The 17,156-nt window shown below is 45.4% G+C and overlaps 1 protein-coding gene across 1 annotated transcript; it reads left to right on the plus strand.

Moving 5' to 3' along the window:
- The first annotated feature begins 10,067 nt into the window (after nucleotides 1-10,067).
- On the plus strand, nucleotides 10,068-17,156 carry CBR3 (carbonyl reductase 3). Its single transcript, XM_087818396.1, has 3 exons — nucleotides 10,068-10,489; nucleotides 11,946-12,053; nucleotides 16,675-17,156. The coding sequence occupies exons 1-3, from the start codon at nucleotides 10,201-10,203 to the stop codon at nucleotides 17,109-17,111; spliced, it is 834 nt and encodes a 277-aa protein (XP_087674522.1). The 5' UTR covers nucleotides 10,068-10,200; the 3' UTR covers nucleotides 17,112-17,156.

Here is a 17,156-nt window from a genome sequence, read left to right on the forward strand (position 1 = left end):
AGAGTCTCTCCATGGGAGCTTACTCTGCAGGATATGTCCTCCCTCCCCCACTCTGCTCTCAACACACTTAAAGAGTTCCAGCCGACTTCAGTCCTTGGCCCAGGGCTCGACTCTCTTGTCTCCTTCCTCGCCTGTTGGCCATCCATACAAGGCCTCTCTTGGTCCCAGTCCCTGTCCCACACATAAGCAGCTTTCAGAAGACGTGGGGTAGCCCCACCAAATAGGGTCCCTACCGAGCCTGAACCGGGTGGAGTAAGCTCAGAAATCAGCATCCCTTACCTCCTCTCCGGGGTCTACACCTGCTCTTGGGGGATGGGGGTGTGAGAGGCAAGTGAGTTTCAAATGAGTGGTTTTTCCCTAGCCATCTCATCAGGGTCCCTGGGAGCGGGTGAATGGGTAAGAAAACAAGACCTATGTATATGCTGTCAGAAGAGACCCACCTCAGAACGAAAGGCACACAGAGACTGAAAGTGAAGTCATGGAAAAAGATAGAAATAGAAATAGAAATAATAGAAATAGAAATAGAAATTTTCATGCATATAGAAATTTTTAAAAAGCTGGGGTAGCAGTACTTATGTCAGACAAAATATATTTTAAAATAAAGGTTATAATAAGAGAAAAAGAAGACACTACATCATGATAAAGGGAACAGTCTAACAAGAAGATAATAACCCTTGTAAACACTTTATGCACCCAACATAGGAGCACCTAAATATATAAAGCAAATCTTGATGGACATAAAGGGAGAGAGCGACAGTAATTCAGTCACAGTAGAGGATTTTAACACACCATTGACATCAATGGGTAGATCTTCCAAACAGAAAATCAATAAGGAAACAATGGCCTTAAGTGACACACTAGACCAGGATTTAATTTATATTTTCCAAGCATTTCAAGGGCACATGGAACATTTTCTAGGATAGACCACATGTTAGGACACAAAAGTCTCAATACATTTAAGAAGACTGAAATATCAAGCATTGCCTCTGACCACAATTGGATGAAACTAGAAATAAATTACAAGACAAAAGGATGAAAAACACACAAACACGTAGAAGTGAAATAGCATACATTTTCAGATGCTCCGTAGTGTTCCTATAGTCAGCTGAGACAAATGAAAATGAAAATACAACTCAAAATCTATGGGATGCAGCGAAAGCCATCCTCAGAGGGAAATTCACAGCATTATAGACCTTGTTTCCTTGTTTCAGGAAACAAGAAACTCTCAAACACCTAAAGGAGCTAGAAAAAGAACAACAAATAAAATTCAAAGTGAGCAGAGGTAAGAAAATAATAAAGTTCAGAGCAAAAATAAACAGAATAGAATCTTTAAAAAAAAGAAGAGACAGAGAGGCTAGGCTGTCCTCACTTGGCTAGGCTAGGCTCCAAGGCTAGGCATCAAGGGGGGGTGAGGCTCTCTGAGGCTTCGAGGATAGGCTAGGAAATTCGAGGCTAGGTTAGGCTCTCTGAGGCCCAAGGCTCAACTTTCCAAGTCTCCGAGGCGACCCCGGGCTCTCTGAGGCTAGCATTAGTCTTTAAATGATGTCACACTGCACACTGACAAGTCACATGCTCTGTTCTTGTGTTGGCAGTGGTAACTTACAATGAGCCTAAAGGGTCTGAGCACCAGACCAACCTGCAGGGAGCAGACACTCATTCCAACACCCCCGTTCCTTCTGAGTTCCACCCTGGGCCTGCACAGAGAGCACCGGCTGCTGCGGACTGGCTTCAGTCGAGTGTTCACCAACTTACACGGAATTATGAAAACACATTTTCAGATGCTCTGTAGTGTTCCTGTAGTCAGCGAGCCTGTGTTACATTGTAAAGTGCAGCACCTGGCTTGAGCAAGAACCCAATAGAGATTAGCTATCATCTTTTTAAAAGCCAGAAAAGGAGAAAGGGAGGGAAGAGAAAGTGATCAGTCCAATTCAGTGCTCTTTAGAGACACCTAATACCAGAAAACAAACACTAAACATATCATATATAATTTTTCTGATGATGGAAAAAAAGTATGAATATAAGCAAATTACATAAAAAGAAAACTAAATATTCTATTAAGGCAAGAACCCTTATTTGTGATAAACAAGTCAGCACTAAGTCATTTATTACACTAATTGAAGTGAATCAATAGTAAGGTTAAGGAAAGATTCCACAGGAGTTTGAATAGTGTCCCTCCAAAATTCATGTCCACCCACAACCACAGAACATGACTTTATTTGGAAGTAGGGTCTTTGCTGATGTAATTAATTAAGATGAGGCCATGCTAGATTGGGGGGGTCTAAATCCAATGACTAGTGTCCATACAGGAAGGGGAGAGGACTCAATCAGATACAAAGGAGAGAAGACAGAGATTGAAGTGACACAGCTGTAGGCTAGGAACCCAAGGATTGCCAGCTGCTACCAAAAGCTGAAGGAGGCAAGGAAGGATTCTTTGTTAGAGCCTTGAGAGGGAGCATGGCTCTCTCAACACCTTGATATCAGCTCCAGAATTGAGAGAGAGCGTATTTCTGTTGTTTTAAGCCACCCAGTTTGTGGTGTTTGTTTTGACAGGCCCAGGAAATGGATCCAGGTACCATGAAGTATAACCACTGGACCAGGAGAGGGCACTGTCTACCACCAAGCACCACATACACGTCAACTTGGGCCCGAAATAATTATTGACGTTTACAGAGAAAGCTATACAAATCATGTTCAGTTATAATTTAAGCCTTTGTTGTTGTTTTTTATGACATAAACAAGTTACTATTTACCACTTTAAAAATTTACAGCCAGCCCAGCCGGGCGTGGCTCAGCAGTTGAGCATCAACCTAGGATCCAGGCGACGGGGGTTCGATTCGCGGCCAGGGCACATGCCCGGGTTGCAGGCTCGATCCCAAGGAGGCGGCCGATCAATAATCTCTCATCATTGATGTTTCTCTCTCTCTCTCTCCCTCTCCTTTCCTCTCTCTGAAATCAATAAAGATATATATATATAAAAGTTAAAAAATAAAAATAAAAATTTACAGCCAGGTGCTCTATGTGTGGAGTACATATGCTCTGTCTCACTGCTTCACTAATAAGCTCTCTTTCCCTTTAAACTCTAAAAAGAAATAATCAAATTAAAATTTAAATTTACAACTATTTTCATATTGCTGGATAATTTGTGACCTTTGCATCAAGTTGGCCAGGAGCTAAGGGTATCTGTGGTTAAATTCTCCCAACAATTTCCCTTCCAGAAAGAGGTACATTTATTTCTTGATTGTTAATCCTCACATGAGGATAGTTTTTCCATTGATTTTTAGAGAGTGGGAGGGAGGGGAGAGGGGAAGAGAGAGAGAGAGAGAGAGAGAGAGAGAAGGAGAAACATCAATGAGAGAGAGACACATTGACTGGTTGCCTCTCCCATGTGCCCCAATTAGGGCCAGGGATCAAACCTGCAAACCAGGCATGTGCCCTTGATCAGGAATCGAACCTGTGACCCTTCGGGGCAAGGGCCGATGCTTTAACCACTGAGTAACATCAGCCAGGGAAGTACATATTTTAAAATTTCAATAGTCAGGGCCTAATTCACATTTCCCAGCTCAAGGGTCTCGCCAGCCTGATGGGTACTAAAGATCCGCAGCCTAGCATGGGTGCAGCTGATTCTCTTTTCAAGCCTGGAGCCCAGCCTTCTAGACCACACTTAGGCCAGTTCATACCACTTTGCAGGGAGAATGTCTTGCTTCCTGTGCAGTGTTTACAGCGCCCCTTTTCCCGGAGTCTCTCTGAATATGGAGGCCAGAAACTAATTTATGGTACAAAGGGACAGTCACCATGGTGGTCTCAAGGTTAGCTCTCACACCCATGCATATATGGTCAACTAATAATCGACAAGGGGGCCAAGAATATTCAATAGAGAAAGACACTCTTCAATAAGCGGTGCTGGGAAAACTGGATATTCACATGTAGAAAAAATGAGAGTAGACTCCTATCTGAAACCTCTCACAAAAGTTAACTCAAATGGATTAAAGACTTAAACGAAAGACCAGAAATCACAAAACTCCTAAAAAAGTAAAAGAAAAAAAGAAAGAAAGAAACACAGGGAAAAGGTGCCTTGACATGGGTCTTGGCAATGATTGTTTTTTGATGTGACGTATAAAGCACAAGCAACAGAATAAAAAATAAGCAAATGCGATCACATCAAACTAAGAAGCTTCTGCAAGGGAAGGGGGAAGAAGGGGGCCTAATATATGGTGACGAGAGAAGATATGACTTTGGGTGGTGGGCACACAGTGCAATATACAGATCTTGTAACATAGAAACCCAACCTGAAACCTATATGTTCATATTAACCATTGTCATCCCAATAAATTTAAGAAATCATAATAATCATCATCTTAAAAAAAACACTCCTGTAAGAACCATCTATCTAAAATGCAAATATGAACCTGTCAAAATAAATAAATAAATAAATAAATAAATAAATAAATAAATAACTGCACGGCAATGAAAATTGTCCACAAAATGAAAAGACAAACTATGAAATGGGAAAATATGTTTGCAAACTATGTATCTGATAAGGGGGCAACAAGCAAAATACATAAAGAACTCATACAACTCACTAGCAAGATAACCCCAAATGATCCAATTTAAAAAATGGGCAAGGGACCTGAGTAGACATTTTTCCAAAGAAGATATACAAATGACCAACAGGTCCGGGAAAAGGTGCTCAGCATCACTGCTCATCGGGGAAATGCAAATCAAAACCATGAACTATCTCCTCACACCCGTTAGCACGGCACTGATCAGAAAGGCAAGAGATAGCAAACGGTGGCGAGGACGCGCCGTGCGTGGGAATGTAAACTGGCACAGCCGCTGTGGAAAACAATATGAAGTTTCCCTTAAAAATTAAAAGTAGAACTACCACATGGTCCAGTAATTCCATTTTTGAATTCCAAAGGAATGCTCATTTCAGCATGATTTACTATAGCCAAGACATGGAAACAACCTAAGTGTCCATCTATGGATGAATGGAGGAAGAAACTGTGGGATACACACACACACACACACACACAAAACAAAGTATCATTCGGCCACTAAAATGAAGGAAATCCTGCTATTCGTAACAACATGGATGGACCCTGAGGGCATTATGCTATGTGAAATAAGTCAGAGAAAGAAAATACTTATAGATTTCACTTATTGTGAAAGAAAATACTTTAGATTTCACTTATTGTGAAATCTAAAAAAACTGAGTATTGCCCTGGCTGGGTAGCTCAGTTGGATAGAGCGTTGTCCTGATATGCCAAGGTTGCAGGTTTGATCATACAAGAATCAACCGATGAAAGCATAAATAAGTGGGACAACAAATCGATGTTTCTCTCTCTCTTCCTCAAAAAAAATCAATATCAATAAGTAAATAAATAAACTGAAGATTAATAAACAGAAACCTCATTGAAATTGGAGTTGGGAGGGCCTGTGGAGGCAGATCTTACCTGTACCACTCATCAATTACCCTAAACAGGAAGAGAGGTAATTTCCATCTTCGACAGGGAGATGTTTTTCTACTCTCCTACGCCAGCAGGAGGGAGGAACCTCTCCTTGCCTGGCCACCGCGCAGGCGGTGAAAAACCACACTTTGGGAACTCCCAGTGTCCTCCAGTGGACTGCTTGTTTCTTTATAACAGTCCCTCTTAACTTCCACTTTCCTCTGTAAAAGAACTTCCTCTCCTTTGTTCTCTGGACTCATACTAGTTCACCATTGGACCACAAGTCCCAAATTGCAATTCTTTGCTGTTCCCAAACCCATTTTGCTGGAGAAACCTCTGGCCGTCTATATGTTTAAGGTCAACAAAACCAAACTCATAGAAACAGAAAACAGATTGGTGGTTGCCAGAGTGAGGATGAGGGGTGGGAGAAATGGGTGAAGGTGGTCAAAGGGTTAAACGTTCAATTATAAGACCAATAAGTCTTCAGGATGTAATGTACAGCATGGTGACTATGGTCGACAATACTGTATTGTGTATTTGAAACTTGCTAGGAGAGTAGATCTTAAAAATTCTCATCACAAGCAAAAAATAATTACAACTATGTAAGGTGATGAATGTTAACTAAAATTAGTGCAGTAATCAGTTTGCAATATATACATATAGCAAATCATTATGTTGTACACCCTAAACTTATCAAGCGGGGGAAAAATATGATGACCCTCCCAAGGAGTTTAATAGAAATAAAACATGAATGGACCTGCTAGTGGATTTAACGTTGGTACTGGTCAAGGCAATGATTAGTAGAGAGAAAATTAAACTGGGAATTTGAAGACTTGATCTCATCCCAGTTCAGGCATAGACATGTGACCACTCACAGGCCTTCATTTCCTCACGTGCAAAATAACTGAGCTGGACCAATATTTAAGATCTCTAGCAATAGTTCTACTTTTTTTAAAAGTCTATTTTGCCACCCATGTTCACTGCAGCTTTTTTCACAATAAGCAAGAGGTGGATGCAGCATGAGTATCAGATGGATGGATAAAGAAAACGTGGTACATATACAGTGAAATATCACTGAGCTTAAAGCAGAAAAGTCTGTCGTACACTACGGCATGTGTGAGGCTTAGCTCGCTTCAGCGAGCTAAGCGAGCCATCAAAAGACAAATGCTGAATGATTGCACTTATGTGACTTGTCTAAAGTGGTGAAATGCATAGAAACAAAGTAGCATGTGGTTACCAGGAGCTGGGAGGGGGTTGAAATGGGGGGGGGGGGGAGTGTTGTTGTTCAGAGGGCATAGTTTTGGTAAGATGGAAAGTTCTAGAGGTGTGATGTACAAATAATATGCATATAGTTATCGCTGCTATACTGCTGTACATTTGCAAATGGTTAAGATGGTATATTTTGGTTGTGTTTCTCACCACAATAATTTTAAAAAAAAGGGGGGTAATAAAGGAAAGTAACCATCCCACACCTGCTTGCCCTGCCTCCTGCCTGAGCTTCTCAGGGATCTGTGAGGTCCCATCCTCAGCATGGAGGCCCACAGCATGCAGGAGAGGAATACGGGGGTGAGGCAGTGACGCTCAGGGGTTTTGCAGGACCTGCCTTCTCCCTGCCACCTTCCGTGGCTCTCACCATGGTTCTAACCCTCAGCTACTTCACTGTTCACCCCTGGGAAGGGCAAGGGCTGAAGAACTGGGGCTAGAGAAAGGACAAGGGCAGTTATCAATGGCCTGTTCAGCTGTCAGTTGACTCAGGAACCTGACCTTAACCTTGTCTCCAGGAAGACAACGGGCCCCCTTCCTGCCTGGGCCTGCCTTGGGCAACCCACATGTTGTGGAAGCTGACAGGAGTCAAGAGTGCTGCTTTCAAGGCAGGGCTGGAGACAGGTTCTCCCCATCTCTCACCTCTGCCTACATTGTCACCTGCCTCTAACAAAGAAGTGGCAGAGTTGTGATTGTTACCCAGGAAGACTATGTACCACTGTAAGCAAGTCAATGCTCTGGCTTCATGTGACTGTCTCTTTTTGCCGGAGAGCATAACACAGCAAACCTTTCTGCCATGTTCCATTTGCCAGGGCTGCTCTAAGCACTGTTAGAACATTAACTCATTTAATCCTTACGGCAATCACAAGAGCTAGGCACCATAATTATTCCCACTTGACGAATGAGCAAACTGAGGCACTGAGAGATTGAGACTGTGCCCAAAACCACACGGCCCGGAAGCAGCAAAGCAGAGCAGCTCCATGGGGCAGGGAGCTTTCCCCGTCCGCTCCTAAACATGCCTGGAGCCCGAGGTGCTCGAACAGTCCCTGGACGACATGATGAATGAATGCTGTGGACATCCAGTCCCCCGGATGACAACAGGCCTTTTGAACAAGACTTTGAACATACCATGTTGCTGGTGAATGCTTAGGTTGTTACCCTAAACAATTAGGAAACACAAGGGATAGTAGTCTCATGGAGTAAAGGCAAAGCCAGTTTAAAAAGAATCACAGCTATTAAAAACCACCAGAACCCAAACTTCTCTGAAGAGGCACCACAGCTGCTTAGCTGCAGGGAGTGCGGGTCAGGCACAGATGCTGGCTCTTCACTCCTGCTCTCAGTTCACACAGATCCGCCACCCAGGTCAGGTTTTTCATGAGACAGATGGTGTCAGGTGGCTTTCCCCCTTTTATTTCATTCCTCCTCAGCCTTGGGAAATATATCCAAGTTTTTCCCCCAAACCAGTCCTTTTCTCAAAGCCTTGTTCACGACTGACTCAAATCCTTTGCACTATGCTGTACTGGGTGCAGGTGAAGAGTGTCTTCCCTCAGTCCTGGGGGAGTCCTCCGTGAGGTGGGAATCCTCCGTGTTGACTGTATTAGCTTCTGATTGCAGCTGTAACAAATTATCACAGACGTAGTAGATTAAGATAACACAAAATCGATCATGTTCTGAAGGTCGAAGTTCTAAGTCTGGAAAGACGTTAGCAGAGCTGCATTCCTTCTGGGAGCTCGAGGGGAGGAACCATTTCCTGGCTTTTTCCAGCTTCCAGAGGCACCTGCCTTTCTGGGTCTCCTGCCTCCACCTCCAAAGCCAGCAGTATAGCATCTTCAAATCTCTCTGACTCTGAACTTCCTGCTTTCCCTCTAACAGGGACCTGTGATCACACCAAGATAATCCAGGGCCATCTCCCCATCTCAAGATTCTCAATTTGATCACATCTGCAAAGTCCCTTTTGCCATGTAAAGTAACATTCGCAGGTTCTGGGCTGCGGGTTTGAACATCTGGGTAGCAGGGGTCATTATTCTACCACAAGAACCCCTGCCTTTTCCAAACCCTTTCTCCTCTTTTCTCTTTTGAAACCCCAACTCTTTAGAAGACTGTCGCTTTTAACCAATTAAGCCTCCCATTACTATAACACAATGACTCCCAGCCTTTGTTGCACATTGGAATCACCAGGAGAGTTTTTAAAACCCCAGCTGAGTCATGCTGAGGTGTGGCAGGTGTGGCTCAGTTGGTTGGAAGGTCACCCGTCCACTGGAAGGTCTCGGGTTTGATTCTCTGTCAGGGCACATACCTAGGTTGTGGGTTCCACCCCCACCCACCCATGGTCCAGGAGAGTGTGGGAGGCAACTGATCGATGTTTCTCTCTCTCTCCCTCTTTCTTCCTCCCTCTCTAAAATAAAAAATAAAAAAATAAAAATTCCCAGTGCTCAGAAAAAATATTGGTTGAGCCACGACAGGGGACTGCACATAGCAGGTGTGCACCTTCCTGACCTCACCTGTTGACTTGATGGAAAAGATGGAGTCCAAGTGACAGGGGCACAGCAGCTCAGCCATGAGTCTTGTTGAATTCAAAACTCTCCAATAATCTGCAAGTCACCGTGACTCGCCCTCGAATCAAACACTCAGATTACACTAAAGGAGGTGGGTGGGGGAGACCTAATTGCCTGTCCACACCTTGACACACCTGTGGGAGTTCTTTTTCAGTTGAACTTTGTGGGTACACAGATTTCACTGGGAGAAAAAAAAATTATGTCACCTTGAACAAACCTAAAATGCAGGCACTTATGTAAGGATCAAATAAAAACATTCCAATAAAGGCTTGGCACAGGTAAGAGCTTCATAAACTTCCCCTCCCACTTGGGGACGCACAGGAATCGCACAGAAGATGCACCCTGCGCGAACCTGTAATTCCTCTCACAGGACCTTTTTGCTTTAATTCTCTCTCCAGTTTCTCTTAAGCAAGCAATGGGACCTATGTCCTCAGAAGCAGTTACCGTGTCTAAAAGTTCATTGCATTTTAAGGAAAAAGCAAACATTCTCATTTTACAGGGGATGATGGGCGCACACCCAAGAAAATCACTCAGCACTTGGTTTTCTGTTTGGAGTTCTCCGAAAATAGTTTCTTCTGTCCAACTGAGGTGAATCTCTAGACGCTGTCGGCCCCTCACGGTCCGGCTCTGCCTGGGAGGCTGACAATCGCCACGGGCTGGCCACAGCTTGGCCCCGAGGAGGCTCAGAGAGGACGCGGCGCGGGGAGGGGGCGGACCCGGGAATGGGGCGTTTCGAAAGCTTCGGGAACAGGAGGCCCCTCCTTGGAGGGAGGGACCGAGGCCCGGGCCTCGTTCTTCAAAGTCGCAGCACTGAATCCCAGAACTCAGTTCTCCGCGGCGTCTCGGACTGTGGCCGGGTCTCCGAAGCCGGGGCCCCACGTCGCCTCCGGCCCGATCCGCTCTCCGCACGTACCCCGCGCGCCCCCGACCCAGCCATGTCGTCCTGCAGCCGCGTGGCGCTAGTGACCGGAGCCAACAAGGGCATCGGCTTCGCCATCGCGCGGGAGCTGTGCCGGCAGTTCTCCGGGGACGTGGTGCTCACCGCGCGGGACGCGGCGCGGGGCCAGGCGGCCGTGCAGCAGCTGCAGGCGGAGGGCCTGAGCCCGCGCTTCCACCAGCTGGACATCGACGACCTGCAGAGCATCCGCGCCCTGCGCGACTTCCTGCGCAAGGAGTACGGGGGGCTCAACGTGCTGGTCAACAACGCGGGCATCGCCTTTAAGTGTAGGTGCGGGACTGGGAGGTCCCTGGGCGCCCGGGGAGGTGGGACAGCGAGCGCTGGCGCCCCCACCCGTCCTCTGGAGCGGTCGGGAGAGGCTGCGTGCGCCCCTCGGGATCTCTGCTCTCGCCTCCTATGGCGGGTTCTCGCTTCCCAGAGTTTCGGGAGCGGTGCGCTCAGCTCCAAGCTGGCGGGGGTGCCGGGCACAGCGCGCCCCGCACGCCGGCCCGTGCGGGCCTGTGCGCAGCCGGGGGCCCTCGCCCGACTGTCAGCCGCTGCGATTTGCGAGGAAACCGCCTCCTGGGAGGGGGCCACGCCCTGTTTTGCACATCTGCTTTCTAATACACACACACACACAATTTTTTTTTCTCTGCGATGGGTCTCCAAGCTCACTTTGGGCTTTCGCTTTCTTGAAAGGGCGCATTCACAGAGGCCAGGACGCATCTGCCCTGGACAGGAAATGAATCTGAGACACGATTAGCGCGCATTTGCACACTAGTGGATTCGAGACTTCCATGGAGAGCTTTGATAGGCTCTGGCTTAAAGGAAGCGAGCCCGTTCCCTCCCCCAGGGAACTTGTGTTTGTTATCAAACATACCAGGGTGGTTTTAAGTAGCATTTTTTATACTGGGGGGGGGGAGCAGGGGATCAAGGCAGTTACTTACTCTATGGCTCGATTAAGAAAGTTATTGAGCTGCCAAATGCTGCGGGTAGAAAGAAACAACAGGCCAGCCTCGCTTACAGCCTAGTGGAGAAGGGAAACCTAGAGGCAGAACGGAGTAAAACGAACTATTGTGAAGCGCGAGTCTCCATCCCCTTGGCCTTGGGTGCTCACCATTGCTGTGCACCCGCACCTGCAACTCAGCCTGCGGGCTTGCGGGGGTCGCAGGCGGGCGGCTGACACCCCCTGCAGCTAGTGCCTGGGGGACTGGTGGATAAATAACCGGCTTTCTGAACTGCACGTGGGGAGCACTCCCTGCGCTGGAAGCCTCGCCCCTCAATGTGGGGGCGGTGGACGGCAGCACCTGCAACCCCCGGGCTCGCTGCAGGCACAGAACTTAAGGCCTTGCCCCACACCTGCTGAACCAGAATCTGCATTTTAACCGAATCGCCAGGCGCCCCCTCCGCCCGCCCCAGGCTGAGAAGCGGTGGTCAAAGCCAGGCTCGCAGGCAGGCCGGGAGCTGCGGCATCACCGGGAACTCCTTAGAAGTGCAAACACGGGCGCCCCACCCCAGCCTTCTCCGTCCACACTCGGGGGTGGGGCCCAGAAAGCTGTGTTTTAACAGGCCCTGCAGGTGATTCAGGCACAGGGTTGAAGTTTGAGAACCACTGGCCTAGTTGTTTAAAAATTGTTGTAAAGTTAGCTTTTTTCCCCTTGAATTAGAGAGAAGATCCACTTTTTCTGATGAATTTCAGGGGGAAATGCCTGACTTTGTCTTTGTTTCCTTCTTTTTTGAAAGTTAATGATCCAACGCCCTTTGACATTCAAGCTGAGAGAACACTGAAGACAAACTTTTTTGCCACGAGAAACGTCTGCAACGAATTACTGCCGATAATAAAACCTCATGGTGAGTCCAGCGTGTGGCTTGTCAAGTAGTTGCATCCCTCAGCAAGGAGTGAGCCACGGGGCTAAGCTTCCCAAAGGAATCCCCCCTGGGGTGCTGTCTCTCTGTAGGGGAAAATAATAGAAAACAGCATCATTTTCTGACAGTACTGTGTCTGGCTCCTCACCCAAACATTTTAGCTTTAGCTTTTTTTTTTTTTTTTTTTTTTAACCTCACCAGAGGATAATTTTTCCATTGCTTTTCAGAGAGTGGGAGAAAAAGAAAGAGAGAGAGAGAGAGAAACATCAATGTGACAGAGACACACTGATTGGTTGTCTCCCTCACACACCCCGACCAGGGCCGGGGATGGAGCCTGCAACCCAGGTATGTGCCCTTGGCAGGAATTGAACCCAGGAGCCTTCAGTCCGAGGGCCGACACTCTAACCACTGAGCAAAACCAGCTAGGGCTTATTCTTAGCTTTAGCTTTAAAAGGTATGTATGACACATGGCAATGCTCCCATGTCATGAACTCAACCCTAGGACAATAAGGTGTTGCAAGTCTCAAAAGTCCTCTTGCCTTTTTTGCAACCTCAGTGAGCCCTCCTCCAACCCCCCAAGGTGATGGGGCCACACCCAGCTCATCTGGGGGCCTCGGGGGGGGAGTATCTGTCCTAGCATTATATGACTTGACCTATATTCCTTTCTTCTTGTGCCAAACTTTGTCTAGCTGATTCAGAACACCCACAAGAAAATGTCCTTTATTAGGAAATATCTTGTCCACTCTCCAAAGTATTCAATAAATAACTTTAACTACTTTTTCCACCGGTATTTGTTGAGTGCCTACCATAACCCAGTCGTTACTCTGGGCGCTGGGTATACAAATGGGCCAGGACAGTCGTGCCCTTGGAGCACAGAGTCTAGTGGGAGAGACTGTCACTAACAAAGAATCATAAGTTTCAATTACAACTGTGCTGAGTGCGGGGGATGGGGAGAAGGCTTGCTTCCCTGAGGATTTTGTTTCCCCAGAGGTCAACTGTGATTCTAAGAAAAAACAATTCTGTGGTTTTTATTAGAAATGTGTTTATTTAAATTTAATGTTCTGAATAAAGATGATCTCCAGTGCAAAATTCTTAAAATTTAAAGAGTTGCCTGGTGAGAGTTGTATTCCTGCCCTCCCCTACCCCAACTTGTCCAACTCTTGTCTCCAGCCTCCACAGGTAATTCTCTTTATTGGTTTCTTAGTGGGGTGGGATCATGGAAAATCCACAGGCAGAGCTGCAGGAAGCCTTGGGTCCAGGTTCATGGAGTTGGTCAGTGCCCAGGGCCAAGGGGATGGAGTTTTAAATGCAAATATAAGCAAATCTAAATGCACATTTTTAACTTCCTTTTTTACACAAAAGGGGACATTAAGTATAAAGTTTGCCACCTTGTTTTCTTCATTTACTCTATCTGGGACTCTTTCCAGATCAGGACAAAGCTTTCTTATCATTTTTTTACTGCTGCATAGGATTTCATTGTACGGGTGTCTCTTACCAAGTACCTGGAAGTCTTCTCCCTATGGATTTTAGAATCATGGCATTTGAAAGCTGCAAGGTACTAGAGAAACCTTGCATTCCTACACCTTCACCCTCAGAGAGGAAAATTGAGGCCCAGAGGAGTGAGCACAGCCAGGTGGTAATAGAGCTGGAAATAGTATCCAGGTTTCCTGACTACACCCTTCAATCAAATCAAGATAATTAGTTCTAGTGAAGTAAGGATTATAGAGCCAAATGATGGCAAACCAAGCCACTCTGAAAGAGAAAAGGCGGCTTTAGGGAGGGTGGGGCTCAGGCATCAACACAGAACAGGTGAATCACCGTCTTTAATTCATTCTGTAGCAGTATTTCCCAGAGCAGAATCTCTGCTTTCTGTGACTTCAATAAACCTTATTTTTACCTGGAGGGCAAAATGCTGACTATTATTGCCTCTTGATTTGTAGGTAATTGCTTTCTCCTTGATTTAAAAGCCACTCTCTATTTAGATTTATAATACCACTTTAAAGAAAGTTATTTCATCTTGCTTATTTGTTCCAGATTGAGTAAATAGGTTAAGCAAGTGTCAAGCCACTAGGGGGAGCAGTTTGTCCACTCTTTTCTAAAAAGGGGTGGGTGGGATTTCTGGACCAGTAAGGCCACCTGGACCTCAGCAGAGAGGGTGGGGTGGTATGGGTGCAGCCCTTTTCAGGGCTGATTGGACCAATCTGGGTGTTAAGACTGTCACCTCTTGGCCTCTCCCAGAGGTGTGCCCTCAGATCTGCCCTGGCTGGTTTGGCTCGGTTGGAGCGTCATCCTGTGCACTGAAGGGTCACAGGTTCGATCACCATAGGGGTGCTTGCAGGAGGCAACCAATTCATGTTTCTCTCTCACACTGATGTTTCTCTCTCACACTCCCTCTCTCTCTTCAAACAAACAAACAAACAATGTATCCTCAGGTGAGGGTTTAAAGAGGACACTTCTCCCTCTTAGGAGGTTTATTTACTTCCATTGGAGGCATAGAGTAGCTCCAGTAATTTGTTTTTCTTTTCTACCTTCCTTTCTTATATATATTTATATATTAAACATGTTTTTATTTCAGGGAGAGAGAGATAGAGAAAAACATTGACCCACATGCACCCCGACTGGGACTGAACCCAAAACCTGGGCATGTGCCCTAACAGGAAATCTAACCGGCAACCTTTCGGTGCTTGGGATAATGCTCCACCCAACTTAGCCACACAGGCCAGGGCTCTTTCTTTCTCTTTTAGATTTAATTCCCTGTAGCAGCCAAGTGATTGAGAACAAAACTGTTGGAGAACATAATGAAGAACACAACATCTCCAAGTACTCCTGGCCAAAACATTGAAGTGGACCTAATCTTGAGAAAATCAGGCCAATCCAAATTGGGGAAAATACAACAAAATAATGGCCTGGAGTCTTCAAAAAGGTCAACTTCTCTAGATTATAGTGGACTAAAGTGATATGGCAACTAAATGCAATTTATGATCTCACATTGGGTCCTGGATGAAGACAAAACTTATAAAGGAAGATTACTGAGACAATTGGGGACATTTGAGTTGGACTAGCCTTTAGATCAGCGATTTTCAACTTTTTTCATCTCATGGCACACATAAACTACTAAAATTCTGCAGCACACCAAAAAAAACATTTTTTGCAGATCTGACAAAAAATAGGTATACTTTTTATTGATTCACACAAAAAATTGATAGTTACCTACCCTTTTTGCTCCAAAGTGACTTTTTAAAAAATCAGGTGCCTATACTTGTATATAAGGATTTCCGATACCAGGAATTAAGCAATCAGATGCAAACTTATTATGTGATGTGACCAATAAGATGAAACTCTATTATATGACCTATGTATTTATAGTTCAAGACAGAGTATTCATACCAGATGGCTATGGTTGTGTTGGCTGCTATCATTTCAATTTATTTGACAATCTAAGGGAAAAGAGGTCAGTGCCCCTGACTAAATAGTCAGGTATTGCATGCTTTAAAAATTTTGGGGACAGACTGGTTGGAAATTGCTGCTTTAGACAATAGCATTATGCCATGATAAATGTCTTGAGTGTGGCAAAATGTTAACAATTGGTAAGCTTAGGTGAAGTGTATATAAGTGTTTATTGACCTGTTCTTTCAACTTCTCTATAGTTTTCAAATAAGATTTAAAATTGGAAAGGACATTATATTACCAGAGAGAGAGAGATAGAGGTAATGAAGGAAGGAAAGAAAGAAAATACTAAAGAGTCTTAGCTACCTGGGGATCAGTGGGTCCTCTTGTTCAGAGTGAGGGGACCTACATAGCGGGTTGTGTATCTGTGGTGAATGCCACTCAGAAAAGGAAATAAAATCCAGTTATCCTATTGGATGCAAAGGGTGTGGATTCAGAATGATATGGAAGAATCCCCCCCAAATTGGTGTTTTTCGATATTGGATGAAATGTGTAAATTCACACGTGTACTGGATTTTGGATTTCCACCAACACTTCAAATTGTTTTATAGTTTTGGCCTGCATATTTGTATTTATGAACAGAACTGTGTCTTTAGTAGCTGTGAATTATTGTTCATATGAATATTAACTCAATTATATTTAATTATTAACGATCAACGATCACTTAAAGTGTAAGGAAAATCAAAACCAGCATGGAGAATCAACGCACTCCATGTGTGAAAGTATCCATCATTAAGGAGGGACAAGGGTCATTCCCAAGGCCTGGCTTGACCTTAGGAAATTGTGCAAAGAAACAGAGAGCTTTAATCCTCAGGGTGAGGGCTGTCCCTAGGAAAGCAAGCTTAGAAGCACCTGGAGTGTGTGTGGGGAAGGAGGGGGTGCTTTATAAACTACCTGGTGATTCTACTCCAGATCTCACCTAATGGGGAATCACTGCTCTTTAGTCCTATTACTGATGGTAGGGTGTTCTTTCCGTTAAGCCAACAGGGGACCAAAAAAAAAAAAAAAAAAAAAGCTAAACCCCACAGGTGCCTCTAGAGTCATGTGTTTTAATCAGCAATTAAATCTGCACCATGATTCAATCCTAGTTATCATTGGCATAGTCAACCAACGATCGTTTATGTGACATGCCTTCATATTTCCTATTATTCTGTTTCAGGCAGAGTGGTGAATATCAGTAGCCTCCAGGGTTCCAAAGCTCTTGAAAACTGCAGCCAAGATCTGCAGGAGGTGTTTCGCTCTGAGACACTCAGAGAGGAGGACCTGGTGGACCTCATGAAAAAGTTCGTGGAAGATGCAAAGAATGAAGTGCATGAGAAGGAAGGCTGGCCCAACTCAGCCTACGGGGTGTCTAAGTTGGGAGTCACGGTCTTATCAAGAATCCTTGCCCGGCGTTTGGATGAGAAGAGAAAGGCAGACAGGATTCTGCTAAATGCGTGCTGCCCTGGGTGGGTGAAGACAGACATGGCTGGGGATTATGGCTCCAGGACTGTGGAGGAGGGGGCTGAGACTCCTGTCTACCTGGCCCTCCTGCCTCCAGATGCCACCGAGCCTCATGGCCAGCTGGTCCGTGACAAAGTGGTCCAAAGTTGGTGAATGCTTTCTTTGGTGCTTAATGCTTAATAAATGTTTGTGGGATGA

Source organism: Miniopterus natalensis, chromosome 6, assembly GCF_054644295.1.
Source record: "Miniopterus natalensis isolate mMinNat1 chromosome 6, mMinNat1.hap1, whole genome shotgun sequence".
Classification (NCBI taxonomy): domain Eukaryota; kingdom Metazoa; phylum Chordata; class Mammalia; order Chiroptera; family Miniopteridae; genus Miniopterus; species Miniopterus natalensis.